This window comes from Mytilus edulis, chromosome 6 (assembly GCF_963676685.1).
Source record: "Mytilus edulis chromosome 6, xbMytEdul2.2, whole genome shotgun sequence".
Lineage (NCBI taxonomy): Eukaryota > Metazoa > Mollusca > Bivalvia > Mytilida > Mytilidae > Mytilus > Mytilus edulis.
The window spans coordinates 69,253,257-69,276,654 of record NC_092349.1 but is presented as its reverse complement, the minus strand read 5'-3'; the positions used below and the strand labels follow the sequence as shown (position 1 = coordinate 69,276,654).

The 23,398-nt window shown below is 32.0% G+C and overlaps 1 protein-coding gene across 1 annotated transcript in view; it reads left to right on the top strand.

Annotated features, from left to right (window-relative positions):
• The window catches only part of LOC139526574 (scavenger receptor cysteine-rich type 1 protein M160-like), a 76,815-nt gene that overhangs the window by 23,040 nt on the left and 30,377 nt on the right, over window positions 1–23,398 (top strand). The window contains exon 7 of the mRNA XM_071321732.1: window positions 11,379–11,554. Within this exon, the coding sequence (XP_071177833.1) occupies window positions 11,379–11,554 (176 nt within the window). The remainder of the gene's footprint in view (window positions 1–11,378; window positions 11,555–23,398) is intronic.

Sequence of the window (23,398 nt, the reverse complement as noted above, 5' to 3'; positions counted from 1 at the left end):
ACTTTTGCAATATAATATTGTTGTAATATACTTTGCATGGTACTTATGACGCATCAGAGAAAAATTAAGCAACAAAACAGTCGTTTTATTGCCGTTCTGATACAATGTAAACAAACCCACCAGCACAGAATCAGGACCCACCATCACCTGACAGGACCAAATCACCAGCACAGAACGTTCTCTCGCAGGACAACCATACCCACCGTGGTATATGTACAAATCAAATACAAACTGACAGTTAGCCCTATAGGTATGACAGGCAATTTTTTCAGCCTGTGCGGCTAGTGTCGACTGTATGCCCTGGTAATTCTTTATAACAGTTCAACATGTACATTCATACAAAGTATCTGTGCTCTACAATGAGGCATGGGACGAATTATATTGCAATGTAATGCATTATATTACAATTACTTAGAAAAAAAACCCATGCATTTAATTACAAATACAATTATTAGAAATAGTTGATTCGTAAACGATAATCAACGGGCGATGTCAGTTCCAAGTTGATTATCAAGTGAAAAGAAATATTAAATATTTAAAAAAAAACCATAAAGTCACCAAAATATCTAGCATATGTATTGAATTCAAGAAGACAAGTAAAATGTGTATCAATACGAATATTACATTTTTTTATATTATAGGATTTCAAAATGTTGCATTATATAATAAGGACATAGTATTCATTGACCTTTTAACAACAATGGAACATTTTTACAGTAATGCTTTTCAAATTTTAATATACATGTTGGAATGTTTATGAATTAAAATAAAATAAAAAAAACTCAATCTAATACACCGTTTCAATATAGTGATATTCCAGCTAGTGATTTATGTAAAATGTGAAAAATAAATAGAAAATCTAAATACAAATGATCATGTTCTTAGTTAATCAAGAAATCTAAAATTCAGTTTTAGTTAAATATCCGACAATCTGTTGAAGATATAAAGTATGTGAAAAAGTAATGCAATGTAATGCAATGTAATTGCATGAAATAACATAACTTTTTGCTAAAGTAATGCATTAAATTACAATTATGAATTACACATTACATGCAATTACTTGGACAAATGTAATGCATTCTCTGCATTAGAATTACAAATTTGCATTACCTCATGCCTAATATGCATGTTTTATAATAAACGTATCCGCGAGCTTTGTAGTAGCATTTACAAAAACCCTAAGTGTATATCTCATTTGATAATATACCCCTGGCAGAATATAGCTATTTCCTTGATAGGGTGTTCAATTAATGCTACATCTACCAGACTGGGTATTTCTGTATAAGTATCCTTATAACCTTCGGCCATATCATTAACTTTCCCTTTAAATATTAGAATCTACTTTTCGATTCATCAAGCTAGTGTTAACATGAATTGTTATGAATGAGATTCCGATGACATTAACATAACAGCATATCTATTAAAAACATATAATAGCAAAATATGTTTATGACAAACTGTGGCTATTTGGTAGTTTTCCTTGTGGCCATGTAATTTCTGGAGACCTAAACACAGTCAAATACTAGTAACTACAAGTTGAGACAACTTTTGTCCAAGGGTCCGAAATACAGAGAGCCACAGCCAATCAATTGGAAACAGAACTTCAAACTACTAATGGATTCTGTTGAGGGTTATGCATAAGACTGGGCAAAAAGAGAAAAGGTTGATGTTGACACTCTTTCGGAGTTGGTAAAATCAGTGAGGTCATTGATTCAGATAAGAGTAAGTGAGCTTAAAGGGTCAATGAGCACCAAAGCTCCTTCCATCTTTAAAGACCCTCAAGTCACAAAGGAGTTGTCTTGCCTCCATGACAAATATGTTGTCACCCAGCTGACAAAGCCTCAAACAATATTGTTTTTGTTTGCAAGAAACACTACATTGACTGCCTGATTAAGGAACTCGGGATAAATAACACACTTGGAAATCCTACATCTACACTAAGTACGCTTACGAAGCAGGAGATCCTGGAAAACGACAAATCGGTTTTAATCTCCTTTGGTGTTAATCCAAATGATGAAGACCAGTATCTTCCCTCCTTATGTTGGATTCCTAAGCTTCACAAGAATCCTTATAAGGAAAGGTATACTGCAGGTTCCTCCAAGTGTTCCACTAATCCCCTTTCTAAAGTTTTTACTGCCATACCCATTGCAGTCAAAGAAGGACTTCAGAAATATTCCGAAACGGCATATTCTAGAAATGGTGTTAATGCGGGGTTCACACATTGCCGATTATTGCTCCCGTTTGAGATTAGACAGCGATACGACTCGAAAAGTGAAAAAAGTCGGATTACTATCCTCAATTATCTGGAATGTCCTATCATTGTCTGAACGCAGTCGTTTAAGTTCGTAACAAATTCCTACGGGTCGGGAGGGATCCGAATAGTTCGGCGAAGCACCCCGACAGTTAGGTGCGTCCCGTAACATTCGGGGAAACTCAGCCGATTTTGTCTAGTCGGATTACAATCGTGCCTATGTCGTGACAGATTCTGCTGTATCGGATCAAAATCCTAACAATGTTCTGTGTATACTTGACGGTGTCCTGTGAAACGGGAATGATCTGGAAAATTTTTTCATTGCTGTTTTTCTGCCGATTGAGTCCAGATTACATCCAGATCCTGTCGATTGCGAACCGTTTTTGCCGAAATCATTCCGGAACAGTTCCTTTATTAATACGAAATTCGTCAATGATACCAACGTCAGAGTCCCGACAATTAGAGAATACAATACGACTGAGAACAGACAAAGCCGTTTGCAATGCGATAGAGCGGACCGTGATAGGATTACGTTCCGACAGTACCTGATCATCCCGAGTATACCGACCGTTCACCGTCTGGTCATTGTCTGAACTCTGTCGGATTACATTCGGTAGAATCGAGACGCAGTCGTGACAGACTCCGTCGAATTTTACCTGGCGAAAGATACAAATCGGATTAAAAGCGGATTGAGAACGGGATAATCGGGATAAATTCGCTTGGAAACGGTTGAATATCGACGCTTCCTGAACAATATCTGATTGTTGTCGTGATTAAAATTTTATTTTTTTTCATTTTAATTAAAGTTTGAATTTCCATCCACGATTCACAGGATCTTGATCAGACTTTTGACAAATTTTAATCGGGAATGGTCATGTCAAGGACGGCAGTAAAAATCGTGAATGTGTGACCCCAGCTTAATCAGATGTGTACACTGAAAAATTCAAAAGAGTTATTGGTGAATTTACACTCTCAATCATTAAAACATTGTACCAGAAATACAACCTTTGATTTTTAGCTCACCTCACCCAAAGGGCCTAGTGAGCCTTTCTCATCACTTGGCGTCCGTCGTCCGTCGTCGTCGTCGTCGTCGTTAACTTTTACAAACATCTTCTCCTCTGAAACTACTGGGCCAAATTTAACCAAACTTGGCCACAACCATCATTGGGGTATTTAGTTTAAAAAAGGGGTCTGGTGACCCGGCCAACCAACCGAGATACATGTAGCCGCCATAGCTAAAAATAGAACATAGTGGTAAAAATGTAGATTTTGGCTCAAGTTATTACTCTAAATCAAAGCATTGAGAGAAAATTTGACAGGTCAAATTGTTTATCATGTCAAGATCTATCTGCCCTGAAATTTTCAGATGAATCGGACAACTGGTTGTTGGGTTGCTGCCCCTGAAATGGTAATTTTAAGGAAATTTTGCCGTTTTTAGTTATTATCTTAAAAATTATTAAAGATAGAGATAAAATGTAAACATCAATAATGATCAGCAAAGTAATATCTACAAATATGTCAACATGACCAAAATAGTCAGTTGACCTCTTAAGGCGTTATTGCCCTTTATAGTAATTATTTTCCAATTTTTCGTAATTTTGGGCCAATTTTAACCAAACTTAGCCACAATCATTATTAGGGTTTTTAGTTTTAAAAAATGTGTGTGGTGACTAAGCTAACCAGCCAAACTAGCCGCCATGGCTGAAAATAGAACATAGGGTAAAATATAGATTTTGGCCTATGACTCTGAAATTAAAGCATTTAGAGCAAATCTGTCAAGAGGTTTAATTGTTAATCAAGTGAATATCTATCTGATGTGAAATTTTCAGATGAATTGGACAACTGGTTGTTGGGTTGCTGCCCCCAATTGGTGATTTTTAAAGAAATTTTGCCGTTTTTTTGTTATTATCTTGAATACTGTTATAGATAGTGATAAACTGTTAACAGCAATAAGGTTGAACAAAATAAGATCTACAAATAAGTCAAGATGACCGAAATGGTTAGTTGACCCCTTAAGGAGTTATTGCCCTTTATAGTCATTTTTAAAAATTTTCATTCATTTGGTAAATTTTTTGAAAAATTACAAAATATTTTCCTCTGTTACTAAAGGGTCAAGTTTATTATAGATAAAGAAAATTGTAAGTAGCAAAATACTCAGTAAAGTAAGATCTACGAACACATCACCATCACCAACAGTTTTGTCAAGAATCCATCTGTGTCCTTTGTTTAATATGCACAAAGACCAAGGTGAGCGACACAGGCTCTTAAGAGCCCCTAGTTAAACTCTTTATACCACTATTCCACATACTAAACTTAACTACATTGAAGACCTGTTGGTGACCCTCTGCTGTTGTTGTTTTTTATTTGGTCGGGTTGTTGTCTCTTTGACACATTCCCCATTTCCATTCTCAATTTTATTAAAGCTCGACTGAAAGAACTCGTAAGCTTATGTTTCTTTAACAAAAAGGGCACTAGACATTTAAAATATCTAGTTTTGGACAGAGATTCAGCTTACTTTGTGAAAAATCCAAAGTGTGCGAAAATATAAACAAAAAAAGTCTGTTATACAAATATCCGATGAACGTCTGAAGGATGTTTTTAGATAAATTCATAATATCGTTTATTTTCGGATTTCAAATTGAAAACAGTGACCGTATCACACATTAATTCACCTTTAAGTTAATATTCATTAAATATCTTGATTATAGCAAAAGTAACGTCCATTTTAAAGGATAAATATTATCAAACTAATAGTCATCAAATTAAATCAAATCCATGTTTTGACGTCTTTTGTTTTTAATGGCCATTAATTAGCACAAGACCTAAATATGGACCAATTACTCAAGATAACTTAGTATATAGTAATGCCAATTACTTGACATGATTTTAATGTTTTTATTTTAATGACCATTTCCCAACCTGATTTATAAATCAATGTCTATTACTTTACATGATTTTAATATTAATGCCCATTTCAGGTTTTTTCCATACTCCTGGCTATAGCTATTCTTTTTTATGCAAAATAGGAATGGAACTCTGTCTGACAGTGAAAATTGACAAACTGACAACATTAATGATAATAATATTAATAATATAATTCGTTATTTAAAGAGGATTGCAATGATATAACACTAATCTTCCCTAAGGCCATCGTGAAATACAATGAAATGTAACAAACCATTACAAAATAAGAATACACACACACACACATAAGAAAAATCTAATAAAAAATTGCTATGAAATATACAATTTTCAAAACAGGTTAAAAATTGCAAATTCATATACATGTAGTATTTGCATCTTTCATATTTAACGTTTGAGTAAGTGTGTGAAAATTATTATGCATGGGCTAAATTTTATATTTGTCATGTTTTACACTGCCTGATTTTTTATTAGAATTTTTTTTATCATGATAAGTCCTTAAATCCATATTAACTTGTAATTTATTAATGTGACTCCTTAAACTACATTCATAGTCAGATACATGTAGTATTGTTATTTAATTGGTAATCATATCTTTTATAAAATTTATGATACACTGTAATACTTTTAAGATGCAGGTATTCTTAACCCAAATTAATTAATGATCATTTTCTTTTACTGTAACTAGAGGAAGTAACAAGATCTTTGTTACTATGTAGTGTTTGTTGTTGTACCTTCCACAGTAACAAAGTTTGGAAACAGGGTAAAACACTAGATCTGCAAATGTGTCTATAAAATTGAGAAAGGAAATGGGGAATGTGTCAAAGCGACAACAACCTGACCATAGAGCAGACAACAGCCGAAAGCCACCAATGGGTCTTCAATGTAGACAAGACAACAATTTCGGAAATTTAAACGCAGAAAAAATCTGTCTACACATTACTGCAACCTCGCAAAAGCTGAAAAACAACAAAGCCTGTTCAGATGATCAAATTATCAACGAATACATAAAATCTTCGCTTGGTCAGTATATGGAACTTTATGTCAAATTGTTCAATCTTATCTTTGAATCGGGAACAATTCCTGAATCATGGGTAATTGGGACCATTAAACCATTTTACAAAAATAAAGGTGATAAATACAACCCTAAAAATTATCGCCCGATTACAATTGTTAGCTGTTTTGGAAAACTATTTACTTCAATCTTAAATGCAAGACTAATAAAATTTTCGGAAGAAACATTGTTGATTAAGGAAAATCAATTTGGTTTTCGTGACGGTTATTCGACAACTGATTGCATGTTCGTTTTGCATTCATTTTTTGAAATTCTAAGAAATAAGAAAAAGAAGCTCTTTTGTGCATTTGTTGATTTTGAGAAGGCATTTGACACTGTTCGACGGGATGCTCTGTGGTATAAAATGCTTTTAAGTAATATAAGTGGCAAAATGTACAACATTATCTTTAATATGTATCAAAATTATATCAAATCATGTTTAATATATAATGGTAAAAAATCAGATTTTTTCCCATGCGAAAATGGTGTTCGACAGGGTGAAATTCTATCACCCTTTTTATTTTCACTTTTTTTGAATGACTTAGAAGATTTTCTATGCCAAGAAAATGTGATTGGTCTACAAACAGTAAGCAAAGACATTGAAACAAAGTTAGATATTTATTTAAATTTATTTGCTATACTTTATGCTGATGACACGATCATACTTGCCGAAACGTCGACTGATCTCCAGGCCTCCTTAGATAAATTTAATACGTATTGTAACATATGGGGACTCAAGGTGAACGTTGAAAAAACAAAGATAGTAGTTTTTACAAAGGGAAGATTACAAAAGAATTTAATGTTTAAATACAACAACTCAAATATCGATATTGTTAAAGACTTTAATTATTTAGGGGTATATTTTTCAAGAACTGGGAGTTTTAAAACGGGCAAACTTCATTTGGCAGAAAAGGCTACTAACGCAATGTACGATGTCTTACGAAAAGGAAGAAAACATAATCTTTCTATTAGCTGTCAACTTGATCTTTTTGACAAACTTGTTAAACCAATTCTTTTATATGGCTGTGAAATATGGGGATATGAAAATATTGACATCCTGGAAAAAGTTCATTTAAAATTTTGTAAACTCCTTCTCCATTTAAAACCTACTACACCTACTATGTTATATATGGGGAACTCGGTCGATACCCTCTTAATATTGATATAAAAATCAGAATAATATCATATTGGATAAGAATATTAAAAGGCAAACAAGAAAAACTATGCTTCATTGTGTTTAAATTACTGCTGAAATTAGAAAATGATTCCACTTTAAGATCTTCATGGCTAAATTATATTTCCAACATTTTTAATGAATGTGGTCTCTCCTACATATGGAGTTATCAAAATTTTTACAATTATGATTGGCTAAAACATACGATTAGAACTAGTCTCCAAGACCAATTTATTCAAACTTGGAGTTCAAATATTAATAACAGTCCTAAAACGGTTAACTATTGCATTTATAAAGAAAGTTTTGCTTTCGAGAACCATATCAACAAGCTAGACGATAAAGACGTTTTCACTCTTTGTAGATTTAGAACCGTAAATCACAAGCTCCCAATAGAATCTGGTAGATGGAAAAACACACCCAGAGAAAATTGAACTTGTAACTTATGTAATAGTAATGAAATTGGAGATGAATTTCACTATATTTTAGAATGTACATATTTTTCCGAAGAAAGGAAAGAATGTATAGATGAAAAATTCTGTACCAACATTAATACTCTCATGTTTAAAGCAGTTATGAATTTTTCAAAACAATCAAAACTTAAAAAGCTGTGTAAGCTCATTAGAATCATTAATACAAAAATGGATTCTCTCTGATAAAATGGAATCCACCAAACCTATGCATTCTTTTCTTCTCTATTTGCTGTAACCTCACCATGTTTTATAGTATTATTATGTATGTCTATGTATTTCTGTATACCATTGTATCAACATAGGTTCTTCAGAATAAAATAAAATATATAATGTAGCGAGAATTCCCGCACCCGTAAGTGTCCCTCAGCTGGCCCCTAAAATATGTATACTAGTACAGTGATAATGGGCGTCATACTAAACTCCGAATTATACACAAGAAACTAAAGTTAAAAATCATACAAGACTAACAAAGGCCAGAGGCTCCTGACTTGGGACAGGCGCAAAATTGCGGCGGGGTTAAACATGTTTATGAGATCTCAACCCTCCCCTCTAGCCAATGTAGATGCATGCATGAGAGTGATAACTTGAACTTGAGCATTTATGATGAAGGAAGTAACTTATTCGTTAAAAATAAACTTTCCAGAAGAAACCTTCACTTCTGGATTTCCTTTCAAAACACACAAAAGACGAATCAGTTTTCAACATTGCTGATCTGGAACGATAATAGCTAGAATATTCAATAATTCTTCCTGTACCATGATGAATTTCATGACGTAAATAATATTTTTGAATGCTGCTGTTTATCTGATTACATTCTCCTTCACAATTCTTATATAAAGCTCTATTTTCAGATTTAGATAAAACAAATATTCCCAACCTAACTAAACAAAGAAAAAGGTTGTTGTATCACTACTCTATCTACTATATATAAATATGAAATCACATATGATATATTAATTTTATATTATTATCATATGTGACTGTAAAGCCTCCTTCTATCTTAACCCTGACCAAAAATACTACAACTAAAATCAAAAACCAGAAGAAAAAATATTCATATTGCTTGGAGTGCAAGATTCCAATAAAAAAAACTATACCCACAAAATTGACAAACTACCTTTCTCAATATAATCAGCTATAATACGAAAGCTTTTTAGAAAAGCTATCACTTGTAAGTTTGATATCACAAAGAAAATATTTTAAAAAAGAAAAAAACTCGGTAAAATTTTACAGACCCGAATTGCCAGATAATGTTAATCGATCGTGCTGGAAATTCGGGTCCATCAAATATAACCGTTTTTAATATTTTATTTTCAACGGAAGTGACGTTTCTGGGATTCGATTTTTGAAAGCAAAATTAATATTTGCCAACCTCGAATACACCTTATCGCTAATCCCGGCTGACCCGGCCGCTTGACATTTTGACGCATACAACAATCACTTTTCCGTTGTGGCGTCAGACATTTTGTTTTGTGACGTCAAAAATTTACGGGAACCTGTGTGATATCCAGTAATGGCGGACAAATAGCGATAAGGTGTATGGAATCGTATCTTATTATATCATTTCTTTTGGATATTTCTGGAAATATTTTGCATCAATAAGCACAAAAAAGGTAGGACTTTGTAATTATGTAAAATTATTAGCCGGAAATGAAGATTACACCATGTTAAAGTTGGGTCTCAAAGTGCCCCCCAAAATTTGCTCTAAACTAGTCCAAATAATTATGACGTCTTGAAAGGCTATTATAATTTTTTTCTTTGACGCCTTACTTCGACGTAAGGCGTCAAAGAAAAAAATTATGATAGCCTTTCAAGACGTCATAATTATTTGGACTAGCTCTAAACGTGCTGACGTTAAAAATGACTTCAACGCCGTCGAAAGGCGTCCCAGAAAAAGATTAAAATAGCTTTTCAAGACGTCATAATTATTTGCAAGGTTTTCATTCCTGTCAGACAGTTTACTCTTGACCTCGACTTCATTTTATGGATCTGCGAACAAGTTTAAGTTTTCACTGGCAGGCTTAGTGTCATCTGACGTTGATGATTTTTTCATGTTACAGTGGTCAAACTTGGGTTTTTCAATTTTTTTGTGTTTTGGTCTATTTCTAAGATAATGTCAGCATTCAGTCAGTTTTGTCTGACAGTAATCATCTGATGTGACCTGAATTTCATGTTTCATTGTTCAATGTTATTTTTATTTCTTTACAAGTGTGGTCTTCTATTCAGATACATTTTGAACTATAAGGGCTATTCCAGAAATAAATGCTAAAGGGGGAGGGAGGAATCGGACGGCACTATAAAAAATATTGGATAGCATGCATACATTTGTTATTGGATATATATTTCCATTAATTGCTCAGGTTATCTTAAAAAATAACCACCACTAATCAAATTCCAATAGAAGAGCCTTCAAACCCAACCCATCCCTACAATTAATTATGGGGTGCCTACCGACCCTAACCACCCTACAAATAATTCTGTAACGGCTCTAAGACATACATAAATTATATTTACTTAATGAAATGATTGTATGGTGTATATATTTTTCTGGCAGGTTTCTAGTCCAAATAATCATGACGTCTTGAAAGGCTATTATTTTTTTTTCGAACTGAAGGCGTCAAAACAAAAAAATTAAATAGCCTTCCAAGACGTCATAATTATTTGGACTAGCAGGTTTCATGATCATCTGCATCTGCAAATCGTGTGAATCATCAAGACATTAAAGTGTTTAATTGGCGGCTTGTAAAGAGTTATCTGACCATTAAAATACAAACACACCATTAAAGTACAAACCAGCCAAAAAAAAAAAAAACAAATGATCCATCTATTAAAATGATATTAGCCATTACATTCTTTTAAAGATGGACCATTACTTTAACATGCCAAATTAAATGGTTACTTCTAAATGCCCATTATCATGACTATCTAGTCGTTTTAATTTGCCATTAAAATGCAGGAAGGGCCTTAAAAATCCCATAGAAATAATGGTGCTATTAATAACGGTTACATTTAATGCACATTAAAATTTTGAAAACAGAATTCATGCCCATTAACTGTATAAAATAGAAATTAATGGCCATTATATTTAGTGTCCATGGTAAAATTTAATGACGCGCATTATCTGGTAAATGCATGCCCATTATATATGTATGAAGAAATTTAGTGCTCATAATTAATGGCCATTATTCCAAGTTTCATTGCTTTATTTAAGGGTTGATATTCATTTTTTGTAATGGCAAAACAATCAATTTAATGGAAATTTACCCCATTAAATGTAATCGTACTTGATAGACCTAATTTAATGGGTATAGTTCATGGCTTTTAATGGGTATTCTCACAGTAGTGAAACAATATTAAAAAGTTCAGGGCATTAGAAATTTTCAATGGAAATTTGTTTTCATAGGGTATGTATAAGGCTTTATTAACTTAAACTATAATTCAAGTCCGTAATGATTCAAAATTTTATTTTCGATTCGGATTTACTTTATGATATTTGCAATTTTACAGTTATGGGATGTCATTGGGAAACAACGTAGATGCTGGTACTGGCAGAATCTGGATTTATCAAATGAATTGCATTGGGAATGAACGCACTTTGACTGATTGTTCACATAGTAATTGGGGTCTGAGTTATTATTCTCACTCCTCCGACGTAGGAATAAAATGTTTCAACGGCAATGAGGGTGAGCATTGGCTTTTTAATTTTTTCTTAAATCAAAGCAATTTAACTATTATAAATTATTCGAAATTTAACAGGTATTATTCCTCGAATGCAGACACGCAACACATATTTGTTTGAAAATGACAATATTAACTGAATATAACTATACTTTTTTTAATTGCCATTTCAAAGCATGATAAAATAATATAGACTTTTTTGTCCCTTGTTCAATGATTTTAGGATGCAAAATTAAACTTGGTTCCAAAATATAATGCAATGAAAAAAAGCACTTTAATTTTATAACTCATTACGATTTTAAATCTCAAATTTTACAGCCTCAAATCTATGTCCGGCCTCAAATCTATGTCCTTTCCGCAAATTTATGTCCTTTTAAGTATTGTGTCATAGACGTTCCAAATTTATGTCCATTGTCTCAAATCTATGTCCTGTATTATCTCAAATCTATTTCCTTTATTTACTCAAATCTATGGCCATTTTTGGCTCAAATCTATATCACTGCATAACAGGAATGATGGCGGAGCAGGACACTATTCCAAATGAGGGATACACTATGTCTAATTAGCGGATAAAAGGTATTTCAAGCGTTTTGGGCGGATATGCCTCACATTGTACAGATTGCGAAGGCCAAAGAAGAACATCAAAATTGGGGAGCAAAGAGAATTATTGACGAACTGAAAGTGTCGTTTTCGGACAGAATAGTACAGTTTTTGTCGCGTTACATTTATGACCAAGAATCTAAACGTATATAGAAGAATTCCAAAACTTAAATAGCAATTCATAGGAATTGTTTGGACAAAGAGCAACTGACTGATAAGCAAAAATTACATGACCATGGAAAATATGAACTAATTTATGACTGTTTAAGAAATACAATAGTTTAAACATATTTTATTGTTCAAAATGACAAAAGGATCAGACACAAGTTTTACAACTTAGTAACGTCTTCTCCAAAACAAAAACAAAATATACACAATAATTAATGAACACATCAAATATTTCATACTAATAAATAGTTTAAGAATAAAGATATGAAAACAAAAGGAAACTTTTTGAAGCGAATCAATGGATTTTAATCGAGTGCATCTTTTTACTGTATAAATACGACACAAACACACCGAATGGTTAGTGGAATTACCTATGCGCAAATTTTGTTCTTGTGGACATAACTTAAATAAGTGTGTGTGTTTTTCTCATGATAAAGCATGGGATCTTAACATATAATCCAAGTTTACGAAAAGGATGTATGCTGCACAATGGTAAGTATAGATTTGAAACTTATTCTTATATTCTTTCGTTAAAATCCATTGAATCGTTATTGATAACAAAACATAACAGTAAATATTCACCAAGATCATTCGATTATTGTCATTACATGTATATAGAAATATCTTTAATCACATGTGTTGTAAACAGAATTAAGGTTGTCAATGCAGAGAAAAACGTTTGGTATTTTTTATATACCTTTGAACAGATAAACAAATATTATCATTTTCTTCAGTACTTAAAGCATGATCACCAAATAATAATAAATCTATAGTAATATTTACATTTAAGACATTAATTTCGTTTAACATCAGATTTCTCTGAGCTGAAAAATTAATACAATATAATAGATAGTGTTCAACATTTTCATTCATAAAACCACATGCACAATATGCATTTTGTATCAAATTTGCTTTGAACAAGTCAGCACGCAGTGCGCTACATCTGTTACGCAGCCTTGTGTGTAAAACAGAATACAAACGATCTCCTAAAGAACCAAATCTCGGAGATTTATTATTTCTATAGTATAGTTTGTGCAAGTTTAATTTAAAAAAGGAAAATGTAGGAATATGTCTTATACTTAAGTCTAAAGAGTTCCACAGTGCAATAGATGACGGGAAATAAGACTGTTGATAAGCTGATAAACGATTTACGGGAATAGTAATATTTTGACTGTTACGCAAATTATAATTACAAATATCTGATACAAAATCCGGAACCAAATCGTGTAAATAATCTGGCGCTTGGTTATTTATAATCTTATAAAACATAGATAATTTTTTAACCTCCCGTCTGACGCTTAATTTTTCCCATCCCGTCTCCAAATAGATACTGTTCCGGCTAGCGTAACTTGTTAATCCCGTAACTATTCGAGCAGCCTCGATTTGGATATTTTCCAACCGATCAGAATTTGTTTGTCCACAGTTATCCCATACTTCTGACGAATACTCCAAAATTGGCCGAATAAAAGTCATATAAATTTTTTCCAAATATTCCCTCTTAAGTCTAAATTTTAGTTTTCGTAAAACATTAAGCTGCTTCGAAGTTTTTTCTATCAGCTTATCAACATGCTTACTCCATTTACAATCACTACTAAATATGACACCAAGATGTTTATGCGTATGAACTGGCTCTAATGTAGTGCCATCAAAATCAAAAGAAAAATTACTTTGTATAGTTTTCATACTGAATATCATAATATCTGTTTTATTTGGGTTAAACTTCACTAGCCATCTGTTTGACCACGCATTTAAATAAACAAGATCTGTGCTGATTAAATTTCTTAAGATCGATTCATTAGGAGCAGTATGACCTATTGAAGTGTCATCTGCAAAAAGCCTCCCAAATCCAGAAAAACCATCAGCTATATCATTAATATATATCAAAAACAATAACGGTCCTAATACCGAACCCTGAGGCACACCGGCGTTTAATTTTCCAAATTTTGAAAGTGAATCTTTTAAGACAACTTTCTGAGATCGGCTACATAGGTAGCTTTTTAACCAACACAGCAAGTCTCCCTTTATACCATATTTTTCAAGTTTGTATAGTAAAGCCTTAATCCAAACCGTATCAAAAGCTTTACTTATATCTGCAAATGTAATGCTAGTAACTAGCTTATCATTTAGCGCCAATAAAATTTTGTTGTAAAGTTCAATTAATTGGTGCGTAGTGGAATATCCTGGAATAAATCCAGATTGATACTTATACAACAGTTTATTTTCATGTAAATGGTTAAAAATATTTTTGAAAACAATTTTTTCTAATAATTTACTCACACATGACAATAAGGAGACAGGCCTGTAGTTAGAAGGAAGTGATTTGTCACCACTTTTGAATAAGGGAATAACATATGCAATTTTCCATTGATCGGGAAATACTCTCTCATGAAGTGATTTATTAAAAAGTAAACATAATGGTTTTGAAATTTCATTTCTAACAGCAAGTAACATTCTGTTGCTAACAATATCTGGTCCTACCGCTTTATTTGGATCAAGCGTGGAAATAATATCAAGTACATCTTGTTCACTAACAATTATCTGCGAAAGAAAATCATGACAGCGATCATCAAATTCCGGTAAATTTTTATTAGCATCATTTATATTAGAAATAGAACAAAAATATTTATTTAAAATCTCAGACTTTTCTGTTCTTTCATACGCAAGGTTAAAGTTATGATCCGGGTCTCTTAGCGGAGGAATATCATGAGTTGGTCTGTCGCTTTTAATTAGCATATTGATGGTCTTCCAATACTGTTTACAGTTTGCAACTTTAAGTTCATACAATATTACCTGCTGTAAGAGAAAACATAGATAAAGTGGTATGAATGTCAATGAAACAGAGATATGTTGATGTTGCAAACAAATATTCATTCTTTACCGTCTTTTTAGTAAAACAAATATGTGTAGTTTCATTCTCAAAGACGGCAAACAATTATAACACACACATGTAAAGATTTTAACCACACACATGTAGAAATGACTTAATAAATCAGAAATCATATAAGACCGTAGTTACTTAAAAATACCAGCGAAATGATTTAGCTGGATTTACTTAAACATATACTATACTTGAGCCCTTGCACACACATGGAGAGCACATACCAACTTAATATTGAATTATTGGAAATGACTTAATAAAAACCTATAAGGTCGAACTTATTAGACGGGCATAAATTATACTATTTTGTATTTACGCCAGATGCGCGTTTCATCTACAAGAGACAGTGACACTTGAATCAAAACAAGCTGAAAAAAGGCCAAATAGAGTACAAAGTTGAGGAGCATTGGTGAACATAAGTTCCTAAAATACAACTAAGGTAATCGATTCCGAAGGTTAAAAAGCCTAAGTATTTCAAGAAATTTAAATTTTTTAAACAGTGAATTTATAATTATGACCATATGGATGATAACAGATGTTTTCGATCATCAATAAAATCAAGTCGTAAAAAATTGTGATCCTATTCGAACCGATTTCAGAGTTTCCGATGTATATGAAAGATTATTTGGTTCTCTATTTATTAATATTTCACTCTAACTTAACGCCAAAAAATCGATAATCTGTTTATCGTTCTATGTCTTTTCCTCACAATTGAACAATATACGTTTCACAAAAGTAAGCTTGATAATGTCTCCTCACACATATGGTGACATTACACATAACATCTCCTCAGACTATGTGAAGTCACTGGTAAGTTATGTCTTCGCCTCAAAGTCTTGATACAAAAATAACGGAACAACTGAACAGGGAGATATAAGCAAATGAAACCACGATATAGAATGTTCCAAGTCTATAAGTTATATTTTTTAAGGTAATATTTGCCCTCTATAATAAAATCCGTCATAAAGTTCGGAATGGCAGAAAATGTCATTTAAGTTTTGATTGAATTTGACTTGTAGTTGTCAAGTTTTAAATGGAGAAGATTGACATTGCATATACATAGTCAGGAATACCACATATGACAGATATAGACCAGTCCTGCATATTTCTATATTTTATCAGCATTTGTTAACTTTCCTCCTTTACTTTGTATTCCCTGTGAATTTGATTTGTTTTGCCTTTAACCAACATCAATGTTTATTAAGTGATTTTGTGATTAACAGCAATCAGTGTCAGTTTGTCCTACGTTACCTAGGGTATTTACCTGACGATATTTAGGGATATGGGTATTTAGTCGAATCTTGTGTGATAACATTAAAAAAAAAAAGGCAAGGTTAGAAATAGTTAACAATACCAAAATGGGTGAGGCTTTAATTAAATCTTTATTTGGGTAAGTAAATTCAAGCAAATGATCTGTATTGTGTCGTTTACTATTAAATGCAAATAATGTTTAACGACTATAGCATATCAATCTATAAACACGTGAAACATGATCTATTAGTATTTCGAACATTTTCTGTGAAGGTTTAAGAAAAAATTTCAAACATTTTATTTTACTGTGAGTTAGTATTCGTTAGCTGTAACTATCCTTTAGATTAACAACTGATGGTGATATTGATAACTTAGAATCTTCATTGAAGGTACAGCACACATGTTGTGTTAATTCATAATTTTGATGTGTCATTTGTTCACAAGAGTGACATCCCTTTTTACTATGTTTCAATTCACAAAAGTTTATTGAATCAATGCGTTACTTGTCTCCTTGAACAGGTTCATAATTTTATCTCCACGTATGGTTATTTGATTTATTTTAGGTCTGTCCACTTTTCTGTTGAAAAACCTATTGGTTTTCTTCTTCTGATTATTATTTTTCTTCTTCCACCACAGCGGTGCTCTGTGGTTTCGCAAGATGTTGCTTAGATTTAATCATATGATATCGAATAGTTATTGCGCGTTTGAAACTGACCCTGTTTAGCCGAAAACTTTTTATTGTAAGAGTTATCTCCCCACTATTTTTTCTTGTGTACGCATTTCCTGCGCAACCGTAAAAGATTATGACAAATGTATGTCACCAATTTGCTCGTTATATACGTCGATACGTTTCCCTCAAATTTAGTTTGTAACCCGGATTTGTTTTTTTCTCTATCGATTTATGAATTTTGGTATACTACTGTTGCCTTTATTTATATCCTTAGGATCATAAAAATAATTTTGCCCGAAGCGATCCAGAAACTCCATATGAGAGTTATTTCCCCTTGTTTATGTTTTAATCTTACAAATTCCTAAATTTATGATATAAAATGATGTACAAATTCATGAAAACTACATTTGGTCCCTGCTTTTATTGAAATTTAAAATAACTCTATTGAGTAATTTAAATTTTTTTAAAACAAAAATTACCTATATAAGTAACTAAAAAAAGTTACTTGTTTAAGTAACGCCCCTGACTGATAATTACGAAATGTAGAGTACAAAGGAAATGCTGGACTTTCTAGGAAACTTCCATGTTTAGCAAAAGGATACATAATCCTTAAAGAGCTCTAATTAAGAGCTTATGTTCCTTGCTTTTAATATTTATTATATATACTAGAACACAACCGTGATATCGCGGAGGGTGCGAAAGTACAAGATTGAGAATGTGAATGGGCGCGAACGTGGTTTACTGTCTTCTGATTTAAGGTCCTTGGTAAAAAAAAAGAAAACAGGGTAGAGGTTAAAGGTCAAGGTTATTTCTAAATTTGGATTTTAACTTATTTTCAACTCTTTTCAAACACAATATAAGATATTGACAACATATTCTTTAATTAATTGTTAGTTGCGACATGTCGTAACACATACAACATGGTTTAAAGGGACGCTTACATTAAAATAGAGTTTTCTACGCAATTGTATTTCAAAATATGTGTATGGATATATAAATCATGAACCAAATATAATTAAAACCTAGGGCCTTTTGATTTGAGGTCCTTTATTGATTACTTTGAAATTAAACTCAAGGTGATAGGTTAATTTGACGTTCTAGATTTTGACCTTTCCTCTTACCTCATATGTATACATGATAAAGCCATGGGATATTTTGCATTCGGATTCAAGACATTTAACATTGAAAAATCCAACCGGAAGTGTAAAACGGAAGTAGGGCTTTTTTGTACTCTATTAATATTAAAGTATATAAAACGTGATATCTTTGGAATGAGTGTCAAGTAAACATTAAAATAATACCAGAAGTAACATTTTGTGAACCGGAAGTACCAAACTATCTCCCTTTAAAAAACAATATTGTATAGAAACCATATATGTTGGGAATCAATGTCCAATAAACTGTCATTTGACGAAATTACATTTTGAAACCGAATTTTGCTATATTCAAGACCTTTAATTGTTCTCTGAACAATTGCTTTTGCATTGTTATTCGATTATGAAAGACATTCATGATTTATAATAATAAATATATAAAACCTTTCTTACTTTTCTAAATATCATCACATTTCAAGTTTCCAGGTACAAGATTCCCCGACCATGCAAGGAAGGCCCTCTTGGGAAGTCAAAGTTGTTAAATACCTCAGGCTTTATCAGGTTAATATATAAAAAAGAAGATGTGGTATGATTGCCAATGAGACAACTATCCACAAAAGACCAAAATGACACAGACATTAACAACTATAGGTCACCGTACGGCCTTCAACAATGAGCAAAGCCCATACCGCATAGTCAGCTATAATAGGCCCCGATAAGACAATGTAAAACAATTTAAATGAGAAAACTAACGGCCTTATTTATGTAAAAAAATGAACGAAAAACAAATATGTAACACATAAACAAACGAAATCCACTGAATTACAGGCTTTAAGATGATTTAAAAAGGCAACTTATTATGATAGTGCAAATAGTGCATTTCCTTTAAATTTTGAATTATGGTAACATATCATATAAAAAGTATTCTGTCTATTTATAATGTGAGTGTGAAATTATTCAGGTATACAAAACACACGTTTTATTTGACACCTGTAGTCGTTCGGCTGTCAGGAATACACTGTTTCAAATTCTTGTCCGCATCATCTAAGCTACATACAACAGCATTGACCGCTACGTTTTAAAGGATTTATTGTTTTAATATGGTATATAGTAATGTAATTATGTCAGAATTTCAAATGAAGCCGACACATTGCCTTAATAATTGCATTACTTGATTATGTAAAGACAAGTAAATTTATGCTGTGATACAAACACACACAATATACAATAGGCTCTAACACAAAAACGAACACGATTACCAACACTTTTTTTCCTGAACTTCAAACTACTATATGTGAAAAATGAATTATAATATTCCAACATTATGATAAAATGTTTGGGAAATTAACCAGTGTTTTCTTACACTTATCACAAACAGGGGCTAGCAAACAATTTTTGATTTGAGCTTAATTAACGTTTGAACAATTTTCCACTAAAGTGAATTATTTTGTTCAGTTATAAAGATTTCCCCTTACCAAAAAATAAACCTTTTGACAAACATTTGCTGCAAACTTGCCGCAACCATTTTACCATGCAAATGAAGGTTGCGACAAACTTGCAGCAAACATAATTATGCATTGGATTTGACGCAATTGTCTGTTAAAATTTGCGGCAAACTTGTAGGAACTGCACATTTACCAATGTTATATGTGAACACATCTAATTTATCTCTTACAAATTACACATCAAAATTAAAAACAAAATACCCGTCTGTATACAAACAGTCATTGAAAGAATACATCATGCAAACTTATAAGATTTAAGGAAATAAATACAATCGTCATGCATTTGATTTTTGGAAAAAGGGGGTAGTGGTCATTCTAAAATAATATCAAGTACCGGTTTTAAGCAAAATGTGTATTGAGCATAAAACTAGGATATAATTGCGTAACAGAATTGAACTTAACTTTATTAAACAGTATACAATTAACCAGTTATTCAAACGTAAGACAATCTATAAATAATTTGTACTTATAAAATTACATATTGAATATCCTATGTAATTGAACCAAAATGCTTCCTTAATATCTTATATGTAACATGTTTCAAACAAAATCAACATAACCTAGCCCATAATTACAAATTGTTAGCCTCCAGGAAGTGCCAACTAGGCATGCCGATTCAGAATATATTGAAATTCTTGTAATGTTCTGGCAAACATTTAGAATGGTCAAAGTTTTCTGCAATCTTGCGGCCAACATTCTTCCTTATCATAATTTTCTTACAATATCACTGCAAATAAAGATGTTTCTGCAAACTTGCCGCAATCTTGCAACAAAAAAAAAAAAAATGAAATGTTTGCGGGAAGTTTGCAGCTAGAGGGAAACATCTATAAACACTATAATATTCAATTGGGTTTAATAATTCAGTAATTAGTTTCATAACTTGCACCAAGGATATGCATACTATACAATTAAATTCTGACTTGCTTGCACCTAGTCAAATTAACAAATCATAGTTTAAATGTAAAAAAAGGGGGGGGGGGGGGGGGTAATCCTATTTCCCCATGTTTTTTATTTAACAAAATGTATTTGCTTTGGATATTGTGTTTAATGAATAGGATATATTTAACAATTTTAATGATAATATACCGTACGACCTTATAACCTTTTTGTTTGTGTATTACATTTAGGTTTATCAAAGTTGAGGGTGGTCATGTCAAGTTGTTATTTACCTTTGAAATATTGATTTATCAATTTTTTCATGGTATATAACAAATTTGAGAGTTGGACTTGTATAAAAAAAGATGTCAATCATACCCAAAATAAAAATGTATTTAGCATTTTTATATTGCTCAGTACATTAGTCATGGCATAGCCGATGTTGGTCAGGTCAAGGTTTCAAACCTTAAATGTTTTTCTATATTTTTAAAGAATGACACTGAAATAAATGTAATTAACTTGCTTAATTTCAAATTTGAATTAAATACTTTTGAAATAAAAAAGTATTTAGTATTTTCATGTCGGTCAGAACATAAGACTACAACAGTAAAAATTGGTCAGAACAAGTCTTCTAACTCTAAAGCATATTTCTTTCAAATGTTTTTCTTGTATTGATTTCAGAAATGTTGTCATCTTCCTTAGTTCCCAATTTAGATGCAACCCATTCAATAATAACAAAAAGTATTAAGCATTTTCATATCTGTCAGTACAATCGTCAGGGCACGGTCGAAGTTGGTCAGGTTAAGTTTTTCTAACTCTAACTCTTCCAAATTTGTCTTTAAATTTTTGTCTTGTTTTAATTTCAAAAATGTTTTTATCTTGCTTGGTTCCAAATTTAAATTCAACCCATACAATAATAAAAAAACGTATTTAGCATTTTCAAATCTGTCAGTACAATCGTCAGGACACGTTCGAAGTTGGTAAGGTCAAGTTTTTCAAACTGTCATCTTGCTTGGTTCCAAATTTAAAGTCTATCCATTCAATAATGAAAAAGTATTTGGCATTTTCATATCGGTCAGGACACTGTCAGGACATAGGTGTTACTCTGTTTATCATGACTATCGATCTAAACTAATGACGTTCCTCTATTGGCCGGATCAGAACACAGCCAATACGGCAAAAAAAACATCAATATTGGTCGAGTTATTCTGTATTGGTCGAGATGACATTTTTATATTGAATAGACAGTTTTCATCATATTAAGTACACAAACAGAGTTGTTAAGTAATAATACAAATTATAGTTTGATACACTATATTTATCAGAACAAGATAAATACTAACGAATAACTAACTATTAAAAGAACATATCTTTAAACAGATAATAATCAAATTAACATCATAACCAGATCAACATTTATTATATATAATTTTGGACATAATATAAGCTTCTGTTCTTAAACAACTTAATATCTCGAATGTTTTCAATATTTAGCTATAATAACTAAGAAAGATACGTTGTCATATAATCAGCGCGTACTGCTATATCAGCTTGTATGAGAGCTGACTCGCCAAAATGCGAACCTCTCCTTAGTAGATGCCAATCGAACCCGGCCTGTCTCTACAACTACAACAATAACTCAAACCATCATAGGCATTGTTCATGTCCAGTTTTCCCGGACATGTCTAAACCCAGATCTCACAAAAGTAGTTTTTCTGTTGACAGTTGAAGGAAAAGCACAATAAGCAGACCAAGTTACATTACAAGATATAAACACAAAGAGGGACCATGTTATACTGATAAGAACATAATTATCTTATTTATACAAATTATGAATACTACTACTGAAATCATTAGTCGACGGATTATGGGAATTATTGTCATTGAAGGAAAAAAATCCATTCTGAGTGTAGTTTAACAAAGTCTCTTGTTCAAACAGGGAAACTGTAAAGCAAAAATAGTAGCAACATTATATCCAAACATATTATATCATGGTCGAAACCGTCAACTTCTCATAGGAGCTATAATGCTCTTCATCATGGAAACACTAATATTATTTCGATTGAAAGAAACTATCCATACAAAAATTTAATTCCATATGTGACCATCAAAATATATCTGAATATGACAGAAATGACAATTCGACTCCCTAATCGTGCGCATTTATTAATATTCAATGACGAGTATCATCAGTTTTGTTTATTTGTTGTTGAAATAAAAGTAGAAGCCTTACACATCACAGAAAGATGTGAATATGTGAAAAGATCTATGCCGTCAGTTAACTCTCTATTAAAAAGTATGACCAAAATGCCAAGGTAAATAAAAAAGGAGTAGTAAAAATAAAGTTAATGACAAAATAGTCGTTAGACTTATAATTTCAAAGCTATACACATACATATTATATTCATGAACATAACTGGGAATACCATTCGATCATGAAAGTAACAAATCGCTCACTTCAATCTAGCATTTTTATTACATATTATATAATATTCATCTTTATCCAAAATACAATTGTTATCAGTTCTATTTGAAGGAAATTGTACTGGTGTTAATATTTTCCTAAACTTTAGGGTTTCTCATTAATTTTTGATCAATCGCGATTGACTTATTTATGCTTACTTAACGTCCATGGGCGAATGTTATATGCATGTTGAGGACGAGAACAATTTAACAATACATATGATAGATAGATCCTGTAAACGAGGTCCCCATGTTTGGCAAGAGTTGTACTACCCCTTGATTATTTGTTTAAAGAAATTAAAATTAACATATTTAATTTATCACATGGATTGTCAAATATCTAA